Consider the following 18,209-nt stretch of genomic DNA (forward strand, 5'->3'; position numbering starts at 1 on the left):
TCCAAAGCTGAACTTTAAGTTCCAGTAGGAAAATAGCAGCAATTTATTTCCAAAATTTCCCACTTTCCTCCTAGAACTCAATACAGAGCAACAAAGATAATGTAAAAAAGAGAGGAAAGAAAAGGAAAAAAAACCCTACATCTTCAATGAACCTAGGAGACAATAAAAACCTGAAAATGCCAAATTGTAAGTAAATATGGCCCAAAGTACTTGGGACTAGTAGAACCTATGCAAGGGAGAAAGACATGAAAGATGAAAGAAAGCCTAGTGGGGCAAGAGTAAATTTTCACTCCAGAGAGACACGGTCCTATCCTAAGTGGGAACTGCAATGCTTAGTTCTGAGATTGAATGGGGGAATCTCAGAAGGAAGTAGAGAAAGGAGGTGTAGAAAGTGTCATGAGAGTGAGCAGAGGGTGAACTAGAAGTGACAGATCTCAGATAGGATTACCCTTTTAAAACCAAGGCATGCATTCTTCCTCTGTAACATCAAGTTTGGAGAAAAGTTAAAAGAATAGTACAATGAACTACCATGTACCCTTCACAAATTCTCTAATTGCTAATGTTTGAGCAGGCACTTTAAAAGGCAGGAGCTGAATTCCCCTGGTAGCAGAAACTCCTTAAACATATATTACTCAGGGGCAAAAGAGATGTGCTTTATTTTGAAGAAAGAACCCATCAGAACAACAGACGACAGAGGCCTTGAGCAGAGAAACCTGGAAAACCACCTTGCTCCTGATGTCCTGTCCCACCTCCCTCTCCCACTCCAGTCTCTTCTAATAGGTGGTTTGGGAAAACTCATCTTATTCAAATACGAATAACAAAAGTGATAAGTATCCATACAAAAATACCATTTAAAAAATGTAAAAAGCAGCACAACATCTCTGACAAAGAAAACTCAAGAGAAAATACCACCACGAAGTAGATAAAAAATTACAACACTTTTTAACATGAATTCAAAACTTCTTAATGCAGCTATGAAGAAAGATCTCAGAGCAGAAATTTAAGAACTCAGGGAAAAGACAAACAGTTAAGAGAAGATGAAATAAGCACTGAGAACTCATGAAAGAAATGGAAGAAAAAGACTTTTTCAAATTTAAAAAATGAAGACTAAACTACAATGAGCAAATGGTAAAAATTATATCACAAAAGGCACAGTAAGGAGCAAGTAGGATGGAATTTTTTTTTAAAGAAAATAAAATGACAGATTAAAAAAAAAAGATAAAAGAGTTGAACCTACATTTTCAAAGGGAATCCCATGTTTTAAATAAAACTGACCCAAAATGCTCAACACTGAGAAAAAAATCTAGTGAAATAACTGTAAAAAATATTTTCAGCAACCAGACAAAAAAAGCAGGTCCTTTCTAGGGAAAAGAAAATCAGCTGACATCATATTTCTCTACTGAACATTCATTGTCAGAAGACAGTGGGAAAATACCTTTAAGAAACTCAAGAAAGTGTGATTCAGATAAACCATAATGGAAAAGAATATTAAAAAAAAAAAGCATGTCTCTACGTGTAGAACTGAGTCACTTTGCTGTGCAGCAGAGATTGGCACAACATGGAAATCAGCTATACTTCAATAAGAAAAAATTGAATGAAAAAAAGTGTGATTCAATCATTTTATGTCTAGCCAAGCAGTCCTTCAGGAATAAGGCTATAGACAAATGGTTTTCAATATGCAAAAACTCAGCTCTTACTCATATGAGCCCTTTCTGAAGTAACAACTTGAGGACAAACTGCAACCAAGAGATGACAGGAAAAATTTTAGCAAAAGGACTTGCAATTAAGCACCAATACATAAAATTGTAGATTTAAGGTGAAAACGAATGGACATACAGGTGACAGAGTGGAATGTAACTGTTAACATGCTCAAAAAACACTGGAACAGTAATATACACGAATAAATGAATAACAGAAAAACCATAAAAAGTAGCATAAACTCACTGATCGCACTTTACAGTAATAGATAGGAGTCAAAGTTGAAAGTCAAGTAGTATAAATTTAAGCAAAACCATAACAACAATAAAATAATGCTATATTGGCTAAAACTAGTTAAAAAAGGAGAGGGAGGAAAGAAGGGAAGGAAAAGAATAAAGCTAATATAAATGTTACTCATTAAGGAAAGCAAAAGATACTGCTTTAAAGAGAGAGAAAGATGAGTATTATATGAAGGTATGAAGGTATGAAGCTAACCACTGATGAGAAAAAAAAAACCTTCCTAATAACAGAACTAGCATTTAAAAAGCACAGAAAACATACCACATGGATTATAATCCTTTTGTTAGACAATGTAGACTTTTGGCCCAAAAGTACAAAAGAAGTCACTTTATCATTGTAAAGGGTATAAATCACAATGAAGAATACAGATAGGTATACATATGCTCCCAATACTATAGCAGCAACATTACAAAAGTGGAAATATAAGAAGAAATAGAAACACAATAGGAAATTTAAATTTATTTCTCCCATTCTGAGACAAGTAAACAAAAATAAATAAGGAAATAGATGATCTAAACAACATAATCAAAATTGAAGTGCTGATGGATATTCATTTAACTCTATCCTATAAAATGATTATATCTTATTTTCAAATAGCTATTGAACTTTCATTCACAAAATCTGACCATATATTAGGTTACTAAAAAAAAAACAAAACAAAACCCTCAACAAATTCTAAAAATAGAAATACAAACCACATTCTCTGATTAACAACACAATGAAACTAGAAATTTATAACACAATCAGAAAATAAAAAGATCTTCAATCTGAAAATTTAAAGTCTCTCAAACAACATTTGGATAATATGGGAAATACAAATGAAATCTGTGGTGTTTTGAGAAAATAATATAATAAAAAACTAGATATTAGAAGCTTTGGAACATAGCTAAAACAGTGATAAGAAGAAAAATAACTTTTTTTGGGTTTCTGTTTGTTTTTATTTTTGGCCACGCCACACGGCCTGCAGGATCTTAGTTTCCCGACCAGGGATCGAACCCAGGCCCTCAGCAGTGAAAGTGCGGAGTCCCAACCATTGGACCACCAGGGAGTTCCCGAAATAATTTTTTAAAATACTTTTTTTAATAAGAAAAAATGAATTAAATGAGTTACTAATATAGTTCAAAAAGTTAGGAAAAACAACTAAATTAACTGAAGAAAAGTGGAAGAAAAAATTTATAAAGCTAAAAAGAGAAATTAAGGAGTCAGAAAACAGAAAGCCAGAGAACTAAGAAAAAAATTCAAAAGCTCTTTGGTGGGGGGAGGTGGTGGGAGGAGGTGGGGAGAACCCGTTGATTAAACTACTACCTCAGGGCTTCCCTGGTGGTGCAGTGGTTGGGAGTCCGCCTGCCAATGCAGGGGACACGGGTTTGTGCGCCGGTCTGGGAAGATCCCACATGCCGTGGAGCAACTAGGCCCGTGAGCCACAACTGCTGAGCCTGCGCGTCTGGAGCCTGTGCTCCGCAACGGGAGAGGCCGATACGGTGAGAGGCCCGCGCACCGCGATGAAGAGTGGCCCGTGCTCGCTGCAACTGGAGAAAGCCCTTGCACAGAAACGAAGACCCAGCGCAGCCAAAAATAAATAAATAAAAAAAGTCTAAACTACTACCTCTCCTAATTAAGAGTACAAAGGACAAAGCACAAATATAAAAAAGAAACTATGAGGATAAACCACAGAAGTAGACAAAACTAAAAAAAAAAAAAAAAAAAGGAACTACTTAGTAAAGATACATTAGATATAGATAAAATATATATTTCTAGTAAGATATAACCTACCAAAACTGAATCCAGAGAGTCTAAACAGACTGATTTTTCACAAAATAAATGAAAGATTTAAAAGAGCTACCCACCAAACAAAACAAAACACACCAGGCCACAAGATTTTACAGGGGAATTCTACCAAATCTTAAAAGAGCTGATAATTTCAATACTATTTAAAAACTGTTGTACATTTTAGAAAATGGGAAACTTCTAAATTCTTTATGAAATAAAATATTAATACCAAAACTTGAAAAAGACTGCATTAAAAAAAGAGAAGATTGCAGATCAGATCAATCTTACTTTTTTGCAATTTGATTAAAAAGGTAAAGCATTAACAGTTTCCAACATCACATTAAAATAATCCAAAAACACAAGTTTAGTTCAGTGTTTGTTAAAAAAGAAGAGAAATATCATATCATCAGCTCCATAGCCACTAAAAGACATCTGACAAAATTCAACATCCATTCTTGATTAAAAGTACTCAATAAAATAGGAACCAACAGATGCTCCTAAACATATACATACATATATGTATTTAATGCAGAAACAGTGGAAGCATTCCTTCTAAAGTAAGGAATAAAAAGAGGATGCCTACTACTCTCTAATGGTTAACACTGTCCTATCTAATTTGTCAATAAAATCTGATAAAAAATATTAGAGGTATAAAAATCCAAAGGAAGACGTAAACCTATCACCATCATAGATGAAATGATTATAACCTAGAAACTGCAAGGAAATCACTTGAAAAGTTAATGGAATTCAATAAGGCAGAGAGAAAAAAGTTACTATACAGAAATTAAACGCCTTCATGTACATAAACAATAACCAGTTAGAATCTATAAACCCATTTAATAGGGAAAAAAGAGAGAGAGGACATATCCAGGAATGATAATAAGAAATGTGCAAATTTTATGTGAGGAAAACTTAAAACACTCCTGAAGTAAACAAAAGTAATCCTGAACAAATGGAAAGGCATAGTGTTTTCTTGGATAGAAAGACTCACTATCTTAAGACTCAGTAACTTAATTTAAAAATATAATGAGGTCACAGTAAAAGTAACAGCCCATCCTCCCATAACCACTAGCTCTGACAAGGTATTTCTAAAGCTTATATAGTGAGATAAGTAAGAATGGCCTAGAAATCCTGACGAGAAAAATGAGACTAGCCCTAGAAGATATTAAAAGTTATAAAAGAAAGGACTGACTGAAACACACAGCCCCACCAAAAGACAAATTTCTACATGACAAAAAGCAAAAACAAGACCACACCAAAGATCAAAAGATAAATAACAACCTAGGGATAATATTTGCAATTCATATCGCAAAGGGCTAATCTCCTTGATTTCAGAAAGCTCTCTCAGTAAATAAGACCAAAAATCCAACAGGAAAAAAGGAGCAAAGGACATAAAGAATTAATAAAAAAGAAATAAGGTGGCCCTTACATATGTGAAAAGATGGTCAAATGCAAAATAATAGTATATAAGGAAACTATTTCTTGTAAATTTGATTGACAAAAACTTAGAGTTTGACACCTCTAGTGGCAAAGGTATAGGGAAACAGGTAGTCTCATTTACTGATGCAAAATATTTACAATCTCAGTGGAGGGCAATCTGGCAGTAACAATCAAAATTACAAATATATCTGCTTTTGACCCATCAATCTCACCTCCTGAAATCTATCTTAAAAATACAAATATATGAATGATGTTCTGAAATGGAAAATAATTAAAAACAGCCCTAGTATACACCTAAAGATGACTTTAAAAATACATCATCTCGACGTATCCCCACAATGGTAGATGCAGCTGAAAATAATGACAAAACTATGTACTGATCTGGAAAGACCCAGGGATCCTTGGAGGAATGGCTGATTCTAGGTATAGAGGAGGAAATACAGGATGAATCTGGAAAATTCTGCTGTGTCAGAAAGCAAGAAAGCTATCAAAGACAATGAATTATCAACAGGACAATGTGATTTTCCACATAAGAATTCCATCTAATGTAAAAGGAATAACAGAATTAGAAAAAATACCAGTTGGTAATCCCTAGTGAAATAAATGACTCAGGTAACAATGATCAATGAATGGAATATCAGTGATTGAAAGATTGATTGGGAAATTTACTATGGAGAGATCAGGCCTACTGATCTCTGAACATACTGATCAATCTTAGTACCACTAAAGTTGGGACCACTATATACTATATGCCTCCTAATATGATATAATATGGAGCATTTATGAATCAGAATTCAATCAAGCTTACAGGGCCAACTTTCATTTTCAGGAAATATAGGGGATAGAGGAAGAAGACAATGACACCACAAGAAAACAAAAGACAAATCCAGATTTTTGGATATTCTACAGGAAAAGTGAAAGTTTCTACAACAAGTCAATGACATAAAAAAGGAAAAAACAAAACAAAACTAGAGGGAAGGAAATGGGACTACTACATTTTTAAAAGGCATAATAGCCAAATGCGATGTGTGGATCTTGTTTAGATCCTGATTAGAACCAACCAACTATAGAAAGATATATTTGAGACTATCAGGGAAATCTGATTATGGACAGGGAATTAGAAACTACAAATAAATGATTAAATTTTTTACATATGATAGTGGCATTGTGACTGTGTAAAAAAAATCCATATTTTTAGAGGTGCACCCTGTAGCAGGGAAAAAATAACATGCTGTATGGGATTTGATTTAAAATTAATACAGTAGAGGAAGAAATGTACATAGTTTAAGCAAAGGCAGAAAAATCCTGACAATCTGGATATTGGCTACATAGGCAGCAGTTTATCATACTAGTCTCTCTACTTTTATATATACTTGAAAATATTCTTAAAAAAAAAAAAACACCTAAAAATGAGAGTGCAATTAGCACCACATTAAACATCAGTAGTAGGCACAATCTAAAGGTCACCAAGACCAACAGACTTCTCTTCCTTTAAAATATGTATTTCATAATGAAATACTGACATATAATAGTTAAGGACAAAAATGAGTTATAATTGCTCAGATGATCATGTCAAGGCTTTTATATTTGCTTTCATTTGCTTACTTCATGTTTAGTAGCATTCCAGGACAAGTTCTATATAAAGGATTTCTAAATGAAATGTAATAAAAAATAAAGGTTTTTCCAGTTTGTCTTAATATATGTCCAAATATTAATTCAAGATACCAGTACATATAATTACATATAAAATGTACATATATACAGACACACACACACAGGCCATATAGAAATCAACTACCCAACACAGAATATGGTTTTAATTCCCTTACCATCAATATTAAGCATCATTTTCCACATGGCAGGCCGAACAGACTGATGGAATCCAAACCAAACTTCCCTGCCCCCTCCCAGAGGGTGGTCATATCCTTCTGGAGCTGAGAAAAAGGAACGCCCCACAGGCGTATATCTACAAAAATTAAAATGGCATGTTCAATCTTTTCCTTCCCATTGAGTATTTAAATCTGCAGAACAGGTGAGTCTAGAGGATATAATCTTAACTTATCATAATAATGCTTCTCATTATGAATATATGAAATTAAACATTTTCCAAATTTGTGAAAGCAAAAAGCAACCACTCAAAATGAAAAAACACCATCCTTCACTGAAATTCTCTATACTTAAAACTACTGTTTGAATAAGATTAAATTTTATTTAAAAGTTTTAAAAAATAGTTCCAACCTTAGAAAATGCTAAAGAATAAATAATTATTGATCAAAAAGCTACTTCTATAAATATTGTTTGTAGGACATAATATTTTACTTTAAAAAGACACACTGATCCTATACATATACACATAGATACACATATACACATGTGAGATGCTAGTGTGATTAAAACAGTAACAATTTCAACACAATTTGATACTGTTATACAAACAATGAAATTACCTTTAAAACACAGTGATTTAACTAAAATACTAAAACTGATAATGTATCAGTTAGTCAAGATTTATAGCTCCTAAGAAAAAGGGTTAGACATTTTTTTCTGAAAAAAATAGCTACGCTAATGATGTGCATTTACTTTCACAAGTCAGAGAATTTTATGTAACTTACTTCTCTCAATGAATTTGTATGCATGCTATTCTTCAACTGAGATAATCAAAATATACAACATCTGAAGGTTAACCAAAGGAAAACTACACAACCTACTTTTGGGAAGAAAGCTTTCACACTTAAAATCTAAAGAGGAAAAAACAGCCAGAAGCACCCACTTCATGGAGGGCAGATGTCGTAGCACCACATCAACGGCATGGACAGGATTAGTGCTGATTGGCTTGTCTAATTCCAGTGGCTCTGGCAAGGTCCGTCCTGTCAGTACTTCATGTAGTAGGTGCCAACTCACCCGAGAGACAAATTTGATTGACACCTTGAAAGGTCGATCTTTTCCACCTTCCCCAGGTAAAGTAACATCTAAATCTACCTGTTGATGGGAAAAGAGTCAACTGGTAAAAGTTTTAAAAGATAAATACAATAATTTTAACTGATACAAATATTTAAGAGAAAACAAGGCAAATATAAAAAAAAAACAATCTCAATGTCAAATCGATAGACTAAAATGTAAAGTTATTTATGCCAGCATTCTCTGTCATTGCAAAATATGGAAATTACCTAAATGACCATTTAGGCAGATATAAAAAAAAAAGGTAACGGAACTGCTATGGAATAATTTCCAAGCTACACTGTTATGTGAAAAAAAGCAAGTACACAAGATTACAAATAGTATGCCATATTTTATGTGAGAAAGGGGGAAATGGAAAAATATTCATCTATCTGCTTATTTTTGTAAAAAGAAACACAGAAAGCATGAATCAGAAACAACAAAAAAAAAGGGGTTACTTTCAAAGGATATGAAAGAACAGACTGGAAGAAATAAAGGAGGGATTAACAATTCTGAGTATATTTTTCAGCTTAGTTTTGACTTTTGGAAGCATGTTAAATTAAGTTCTATAACATTAAAAAAATAAAAATAAGATCAACAAGGATGGAGAGAAAAAACTAAAACTGAATAGATACAAAATCAAATGAAACCAAATGCATTTCAAACAAATAACATAGCCAGATTGAAAGAATATTAAAAAAAATAAAAAAAGAAAGAAAGAAAGAAAGAAAAGAAAACACTAATTTAGGTAACTCCTGAACATAATATATTGACTATACTCTTGGTTAGGGGTGTGGAGGAGGGGTGGGTGGGAAAGAACTGCATACAAAATAAAACCTTAAACTCTTACTACTAAGTTTGTTTTCTGTAGTGATATAGTGTAGTAATTCAGAAACTATTTTATATGTACTGTAGGACTGAACAAATAAGTAAAAGTGGTAATATTTTGGAGAGTCAGGGGTTTAAAGGAGAAGGAAGACACAAATATGCAATGTAGGGAGTAAAGGAAGAATCCTGTTGGGATAGACTAGAACTGGAAGAATCAGTTTGAATTCATGATTTCCAATAAACATATTGTATGATATTGCATACAATAAGTGGTACCTGCAGGATACATATGTTAGGTTTATTATATGAATGTAATATTTATTTATTATCTGCTTTGTTTATCTATTTACTTATTTATGTATTTATATTTTCTATCTCTGTCCATTGAAAGGGCTTAGAAGCACATATACCCCAGCAGCAATGAGCACATCCAGTACCCAGATTTTGGTTTCTAAATTGTATTCCCTAACTAAAAGAAACCAGTGTACCTTTGAGATATGGCTGGTTGCAGGACTACAGCAGGGAAAACACAAGATGAACCTGGAACATCTTGTGCCCAAAAGTAAGGAAATACTCAAAAAAAAAAAAAAAAAATGTGTCATGACAAAAGCACACAGGAACCAACTTAAAGGGGCTGCCACAGGCAAAATCTGGGACAATTTGGGCAAATAAATAAGGATACAGAACTAGAAGAGAAGAAAATGCGCTCCCTTACAGTAGAATAACAATGATTAATGTAGAAGGAATGACAGAATTAGAAAATCACCATTACTACATAATAATAAACCCTCCAAGCAAGAATCATCAGTTACTAAAAAAGTCTAAAGAGAAATGGGATTCTTAAAAGTATCTCCCTTATAAAAATTAAAAACTTTGGTGCATCAAAGGACACAATCAACATAGTGAAAAGGCAACCTATGGAATGTGAGAAAATATTCCAAAACATATATCCCATGAGAATACATAAAGAATTCCTAAAACTCAACAACAACAACAAAACCAAATAACCCAATTAAAAAATGGGCAAAGGAGTTGAATACACATTTCTCCAAAGAAGATACACAAAAGGCCCATAAGCACATGAAAAGATGCTCAACATCATTAGCCATTAGGTAAATGCAAATCAAACCCACAATGAGATATTACTTCACACCCAATAGGATGACAACTATCGAAAATTCAGAAAACAACAAATGTTGGCAAGGGTGTGAAGTATTTAGAACCCTTGTCCACTGTTTGTAGAAACACAAAATGGTACAGTCACTATGGAAAACAGTATGGTGGTTTCCCAAAACACTAAAAATACAATTATCATTTATATGATCCAGCAACTCCACTTCTAGGTATATACACAAGAGAACTGAAAGCAGGCATTAGAAGAGAGATTTATACACCCATGTTGCATTATTGCATTATTTGCAATAGCCAAAAGGTGTTCATCAGTGGATGAATGGATAAACAAAATGTGGTATATACATTCAATGGAATATTATTCAACCTTAAAAAGGGAAGAAATTGTGACACACATGACAACATGAATGAACCTTGAGGACATTATGCTAAGTAAAATAATCCAGTCACAAAAGGACAAATGCTGTATGGTTCCACTTATACGAGGTCCCTAGAGTAAATCTATGTTCAAATGGGAAAGCAACCCAAGTGTCCATCAACAGATGAATGGATAAGTAAAATGTAGTATATACATACGATGGAATACTATTCAGCCTTAAAAAGGGAGGAAATTCTGACACATGTCACAACATGGATTAACCTTGAGGATACTATGCTAAGTGAAGTAAGCCAATCACAAAAGACAAAAACACTATGATTCCACTTATATGAGGTACTAAGAGAGGTCAAATTCATAAAGACAGAAAGTAGAATGGTGGTTGCCAGGGCCTGAGGGGAGGGAAAATGGGGAGTTAAGTGTCTAATGTGTACAGAGTTACAGTTTTACAAGATGGAGATGGATGATGGTGATGGTTGTAAATGTACTTTGCCACTGAACCATACCTTAAAAATGGCTCAGATGATAAACTTTATGTTATGTGTATTTTACCACAATTAAAAAAAATACTATCGCCCCACAAAAGAAAGAAGAATAACTTGAAAGGAGAAACTTGGCAGATACCAACTTAACCAAGTGATCGAAGTTAACATCACCATTAATGGAACAAATACATATTATGTGCCTCCTGATACGATGCACTATTAAGGAAAGAACACTTATGTAATATTCCTGCCAAAAAAGCTTACTCAGAATCTAACCAAGAGGAAGCACCAGAAAAACACAGAGGGACATCCTACAAAATAACCTGCCTGTAATCATCAACCATGTTAATGTCATAAAAGAAAAAAAAAAAAAAAAAAAGGCTGGGAAATTGTTCCAGAATAAAGAAGACTAAAAAGACATAACATCTAAATACATTCAGGAACCTGGATTGGATTCTGTACTAAAGTGGAAAAAAAATGCTGAAGGACATCATTGGAACAAATGACAAAACTGGAATAGGGGCAGATTAGACAAAAATATATCAATGTAAAATTTAGGGAAGTTGGTAACTGTACTGTGGTTTTTATCCTTGTTCTTAGGAAAAACACATTAAAGGGCATAATGTATAAAACCTACTCTTGAATGGTTCAGGAAAAAATAAGTATGTATATGTATCTCTATATATAGCTGTCTCTATAGATACAAAGAAAGTAAAAGAGAAAAGAAAGAGAATGATAAAACAAATGTGGCAAACTTTAAGAACACTGATGAATCTGGGTATACATGAGTTCTCTGCATGATTCTCACAACTTTTCTTTGAGTTTGAAATTATTTCAAAATAAAAAGTTAAAATAGATAAATAATACATATATAGACTACAATAAAATGGCAATAAGTTCATTTAAAAGACATTGCAAAAGTACAGCTTTCTGATAAAGGAATGCATCTTACCCCTGTAGTTGCCACAGGAAGTGGATTGGCTGTGTAAAGGCTTCTTTTTCCATCATAAACTGGTCTACGGTCCCCAAATATAGTTACTTTAAAATGCTGAACCATTGAGTCAACCACCTCCCTAAAAAAGGGAAAAAATGCATTCATATAATCCTCTGCATGATGAAATACAAAAATCTTAACTAAAGTAACTTCTTACACTATTTAAAGCTGTCCAAATTCTAAAAGATAATCATACATGGTAAAGATTTTGCTTTCAGGACCATGGCTTAGGATACCAGAAAGATTGATTTCTGGGAAGGGATGATATGAATTTCACAAAAGACAGAGAAGAGTAAATCCAGTGAATTACTTAATCATTTTGTGACACAGTTGACTTGCAAAATATTATCCTTATAAACTGATCCAAAATCCCTTTCACCATCTCTAAGCACTACCTGACACATTCACCTCTCTTTATCAAAGAATATGATGCTCTGTTCTTTGTGCTCAAATAGCACCTAGTACATATATCTATTAGAACACTTACTTCACTGTATTATAATTATTATTATATACTTCACTTCTACTAGACTGTGAGATTTTAAGAGCAATGAACACACCTGTATCCTGTATCCCCCCCCCCCATTCCTCTACCCACCCATTCTTCCAATGGTATCTAGCCAGTACGGATATTTTGAAACCTCCATTTTTTTACCCAGCAAACATTTTTATCCTATATACTTACATGGGATGATATTAAAGTTTTTTTAGACATTTTAAAAAATTTGCAGACTACAGAGAGAATAATACCAAATATCCACAAATCAATATTTATTTTTACATACACATAATTTGTAAAAGCAGTGGAAAGATATCCAGAAGGGTATGTACCAAACAGATACAGTGGTTAGTTACCTCTGGAGAAAGAAATGAAGAGAAGAATAATTTTTTATTTTGTTTACACAATCTAAATATATTACAATGACAGTATACTCACATAGTACTGGTATAATTTACAATGCATTTAAAAGAATGGGAAAAAAATTCAATTCTAGCCCAGTGAAGTAGAAGAGAAAGGAGAGAAAAAAGCATTTTCTGGAACAAAATAATTAAGCTGATTTGATACCCAGAGGAATTTTCCAAATGCTCAAAATTTCTATTTCCCCGCCTTTCAATTTTATTTTGCAAGTATTTCTTGCACCAGTCTTTTACTTTCCATTCCCAATTACCATCATCCTAAATTAAAACCTCATGTCCTAGTACCTGAATTATTTTAAGTTTCTTGTTTTTTATGCCTTTAATTTTTTCTTCTCCGGCCCAACTTATATCCCACTGCCAAATGAGTCTCCAAACCCCACTTTTATTCTCCAGGTACAAAAGCTTAAGTTAATCATGCTCCTCAGTTCATGCCACATTATCATCATTCATCTATATAAGACTCCTCTTCTAACTAATTGATTTCTTTCCTTCCATATTCATTTCTTATTCCCATTCTTCCCAATAAGTTATTTTTTCTAATGTGTTTGATAAACATTCTTCTGTTTGTATATATTCCTAACTTTACCCTCTGCACTAGGTTTTTAAAATCTGTTCACGTTGCTGTGGGACACTTAGTTCCTTGTGATGCAAAGTACTCCACATGTTGTCTACTTACTCTCCCAGCAATACAGACTCAGAGTATCTTTAACATTCAGCCACCAAAACAATGCTACAATGCAATATCTCCTTCTATGTCCCCTTATGAACTTGTGTGAGAATTAATCTCTGGCTATATATACCCAGGAACAGGACAGTTAGGTCCAAGTGAATTTTATCAACTAAATGATGAAGAACTGCCAAACTGCTCTGCAGAATGGCTGCACTGAACAATCCTCCTGGAGGTTCCTATTTCCCTACATCCCAGACAAGATTTGGCATTATCCAGCTTTGCTTTCTAATTTTTGCTAGCTCAGTGGGTAAAACTAAAAGCTTGTTTTATTTAGATTTCTCTTATTACTAATGAATTTGAGCATCCCTTCATTATTTGTGTTTCTTCTTTTGTGAATTCCCTGTTTGTTTCCTTTGTTCATTTTCTATTGGGGTCCCAGTCTTCTTGTTGAATTGAAGGAGTTTCTTTGATATTCTAATGTTAACTCATTAACAGGTTTAGTTGTTGCAAATATCTTCCCCCAAATGTTACCTGCCTGTTAACAATGTCTATGTATTTACTGAACTGAAATCTTTAATGCTGTATCATCAAATTAATCATTTTTTCACCTTATGGTTTCATGCTTTTAAGGTTTTAAGAAATAATTTGCAAATATTAACTCACAAAGATGTATTATGTTTCATTAACTCTATAATTTTATCTATATTATGTTGGTCACTAATCCATTTGAGGTTCTTCTTTATAAATAGTATTAATGTGAGAACTCAATTTTATTTTTCTCCCTACCAGTTTTCCCACACAATCTACTGAACAATCTATATTTAACTGATCAATTTATAATGCCAATTTATCTTATTAAGTTCTGATCTGAGTTCTCTATGTTGTCCCAGTGGTCTCCTTGTCTGTTCTTGGACCAGTATCATATGTTTTCATGATTACTGGAGTGTTTTATTATGTTGTAATGTGGGGCAGGGCAAGTTCCTTTTCTTTCTCTAAGATTATCAATAACTTAGATATTCATGGAAACATTTATTCAAAATAAATTTCGAGTCCTTCCCCACTGCCCCAAACTATCAATACAATAAGGAAAAGAAACATATCTAGTACCCTACATATAGTAAATAATCAAAGAATATCTGTTGGGACTTCGCTGGTGGCGCAGTGTTTAAGAATCCGCCTGCCAATGCAGGGGACACGGGTTTGAGCCCTGGTCCGGGAGGATCCCACGTGCCGCGGAGCAGCTAAGTCCGGGCGCCACAACTACTGAGCCCACGAGCCACAACTACTGAGGCCCGTGCGCCTACAGCCCCGTGCTCCGCAACAAGGAGAGGCCACCGCAGTGAGAAGCCGCGCACCGCAATGAGGAGTGGCCCACCCCCGACTTGTCACAGCTGGAGAAAACCCGCACACAGCAACAAAGACCCAACCCAGCCAAAAATAAATAAATAAATTTATTTTTTAAAAAATCTGTTGGTTAAGAAACCCTCAAATAATACAAACTCGAGAGACAAGGCTAGTATGCTAAAAACAAATTAGTGTATTAAAAGCTACTGACAAACTACAACAATAAACAAAATAAAAGAAGATGAAATGTAATATGGGTAACTGTAAAGTCTAAACACTTACGTTTGAAAAGTTCAACTGCAATAAGAACAAATTAGAGGATCTAAACTTACCCACTGCTCTCGTGCAAAGGGGCTTTAGGTGACTATAAATCCAAAATCAACTAATACTGTGATGTAGTTTCTTCAAAATTAAAGAACTCAGGTTGCATATATTTAAATACCCAGTATAAGGCAGGTAACCATCCCATCAAGTATTACACAGGTCATTTCAAACTCTGGAGTACTCTGTTCAATTTGGAAAAAACTTAAGACCCTAACAAATGAAACATAATCATAAAAAGGTAATCCTGATAGAAACTCACATAATATGAGCAAAAATAAATCAAATTAAGGACTCTTAGTCTAGAATAGGAAAGAGTCAAAGGAAATTAGAGAAGTCTTCAGCTATTTTGACAGACTGTCATGTGAAAAACTGAGTAGAGTATCTTCCTTGTATGGGAGGACAGAATTAGGACAAATAGTTGGAAAACATAAGGAGCTAGATTTTGGAACAAAAATTTCCAACATTTGCTAACCACCAGAGTTATTCACGAGTGGATTACACTATCTCATAAAGTACCTGAGTTCATCCTTGCTAGAACTGTTCAAAAAGCACTTATGTCAGAGAAGATACCGACTAGAAGATTGAAATGAATAATGTCTACAATCCCCTCTAACAGTAAAATTTAATTAAGAGAATATCAAATAATGAAACTGCAGATCATAGCATCAGGTACAGAAACTCCTTTATAAATAATTACACTAAATATTGATTTGAACTTAAGGCTTCTGAGCCTTTACAAAATGGTATTAGAATTCTATGTACATTGGGCAATTTTAACTTTAACCTCTTACTAATATGATATAATTAAATGATATATTTAGACTTTTAATGGAACTTTATTGTGCAAGTTAACAAAATGACAAATGCAGGAACTGCAACTTGTCATTTTTTCTCTCAAATGATACTGTAGCAAAGGGTAGTTTATTAGAATATTCATCAGGCAGGCATGTGAAACTAGAGGAAAAACTCTCTAAAACAGTAATTTATCTAGTCATCTAGTCAGCTGTAGCAGCAAAGGTACTCACTGTATTATGAAGAAAGTTTGAATTGAGAAATGGCCAACTTGAGGAACCTTTAAAACATGTGGTAACATATGTACTGGAGAAAAATAAGTAGATAGGAGTTTTTAGTCCTACTCTGCCACTAAATTGTTGGGAAATTTACTTGGCCTCTCTGAATTTAGTTCCTTTATCAATAAAAATGAGATAATAGTCTCAGGGCTGTTATAGGGACCATGTGGGATATTAGTGAAAGTACCTTGGGGGAAAAAGGTAAATATGTATCATACTATTTTTATATAAAAAATTTAAGCATAATTATCTCAAAATCGTACTTCAAGAATGATATTGAGGTACTGAAGTCTTCCTAACAACAAACATACATTACAATGCAGTAGCATCAAATATAGTAAATAATACAAACAATGAATTCTGCTTATTAAGTTAGAAACTGTGAACTGAATTTTCTCTACATTGTAGTTTGTGGAGCACTAGTCTTTTATTATAACAATGAACAATGGGGGGAGGAATCTTTTGTTCAAATGTAGAAATTTCAGGATAACATTTTAAGTGTGTACTGTTAAGCCAGCTTCTTAGCTTACAATAAAAAGTAAATCTACCATAACCAAAATACATAAAATATTTTAACTTCTAAAGCAGTATGTAGGAAAGAAATTTGGGAAAGAAAATTTGAGTAACTGGGTATAAGAACTTCTAACCAATCTTTAGTGGCTTCCTTTTACTAATAACCTTACTCTGAAGAGGGAAGAATTCTTGCAGAGAATAATACGATGCATTTTTGTAGAACCTCAGGACAGAATTTTAAAATCCTGAAGAATATCTGGCGATCACTACAAAAATGGAACCTCCCTGAGTACATTAGGTCTTACACAGGGCTACAGCCTACCTTCCCACTCTTACCTCAACCACCACTTCCTATATTCTGGTACCAAGTCTTTTGACTCCATCATGCTCTGGTGCACAGACTGTAAAGTAAAATTTAATATTGTTTTCAGTAAGTTCCACTTTACCACCTGACTCATACAGCAGAAAAATGGTAGGAGAGGGAAACTTTAATGTAAAAAGGAGAGGAAATTATTTTCCTGTTAATTGTTACTATAAACTCACAGAGACCCATCTTCATCTCATTTTTAGGTACCTCTTAATTCTCTGCTCCCAAAAGGTAGAATGGGAAATATTATTTTAGTCTTTAGGAGAAGACGTAAAATAGTATTTTCCTCTAAAAGTGACTATTCACCTTAGTTTAGTATTCCCAGCTACAATAAATTAATCTGCCACTATAATACAGACAGAACAAAGGAAGATTGCTAAAGTATAACAAGACGCTAAAATCACCCAGAGGTTTATAAAACACCGCGAAAACAGCTGACAGCCTCTCCTAGTATCCTTCTAACCTCTAATTTATCTTCATAACTCTGCACTAAGTAGCAGAGAAGGTAGCCATACCTTTGCATCAAGTTAAAGTTTAAAGATTCAGAGTAGAGGAGAAAGGAGTTATACTTTAAATCAACTTTTTAATACCTTATAAAATTTGTAGTACATCAGAGCATTTTACCATAAACTATCTTCACTGCCAATTGATATGGGTGTGAATTCTTTCATAATCTTATATAACCACACTAGCTAATCTAGTAACCATTTCTAGTATTCACAAACAATTGATAGATTACTTTAGACTGAGCAATAGATTTTTTTTTTAACATCTTTATTGGAGTATAATTGCTTTACAATGGTGTGTTAGTTTCTGCTTTATAACAAAGTGAATCAGTTATACATATACATATGTTCCCATATCTCTTCCCTCTTGCATCAATAGATTTTTAACTCAATGTGGCTTACACTAACAATTCTCCTCTAGAACACTTCTCCCTCAGGCCACCATTGACTTCTTAATAGACATAGCCTCTTTTCAGTCTCTACGTTCCTCGCTTCTTTTAGCATTTGCCACTGTGATCAATCCTTGAAAATCACGATC

The 18,209-nt window shown here is 33.7% G+C and overlaps 1 protein-coding gene across 1 annotated transcript in view; it reads right to left on the reverse strand.

The window, feature by feature from the left end:
- Positions 1-18,209, reverse strand: part of LOC133088745 (protein argonaute-3) — a 113,895-nt gene that overhangs the window by 64,865 nt on the left and 30,821 nt on the right. Inside the window, exons 3-5 of the mRNA XM_061186795.1 lie at positions 11,918-12,038; positions 7,979-8,187; positions 7,038-7,174 (exon numbers count right to left, since the gene is read on the reverse strand). Of these exons, the coding sequence (XP_061042778.1) occupies positions 7,038-7,174; positions 7,979-8,187; positions 11,918-12,038 (467 nt within the window). The remainder of the gene's footprint in view (positions 1-7,037; positions 7,175-7,978; positions 8,188-11,917; positions 12,039-18,209) is intronic.

The sequence above is a fragment of the Eubalaena glacialis genome, chromosome 3, assembly GCF_028564815.1.
Source record: "Eubalaena glacialis isolate mEubGla1 chromosome 3, mEubGla1.1.hap2.+ XY, whole genome shotgun sequence".
Taxonomy (NCBI): Eukaryota; Metazoa; Chordata; class Mammalia; order Artiodactyla; family Balaenidae; genus Eubalaena; species Eubalaena glacialis.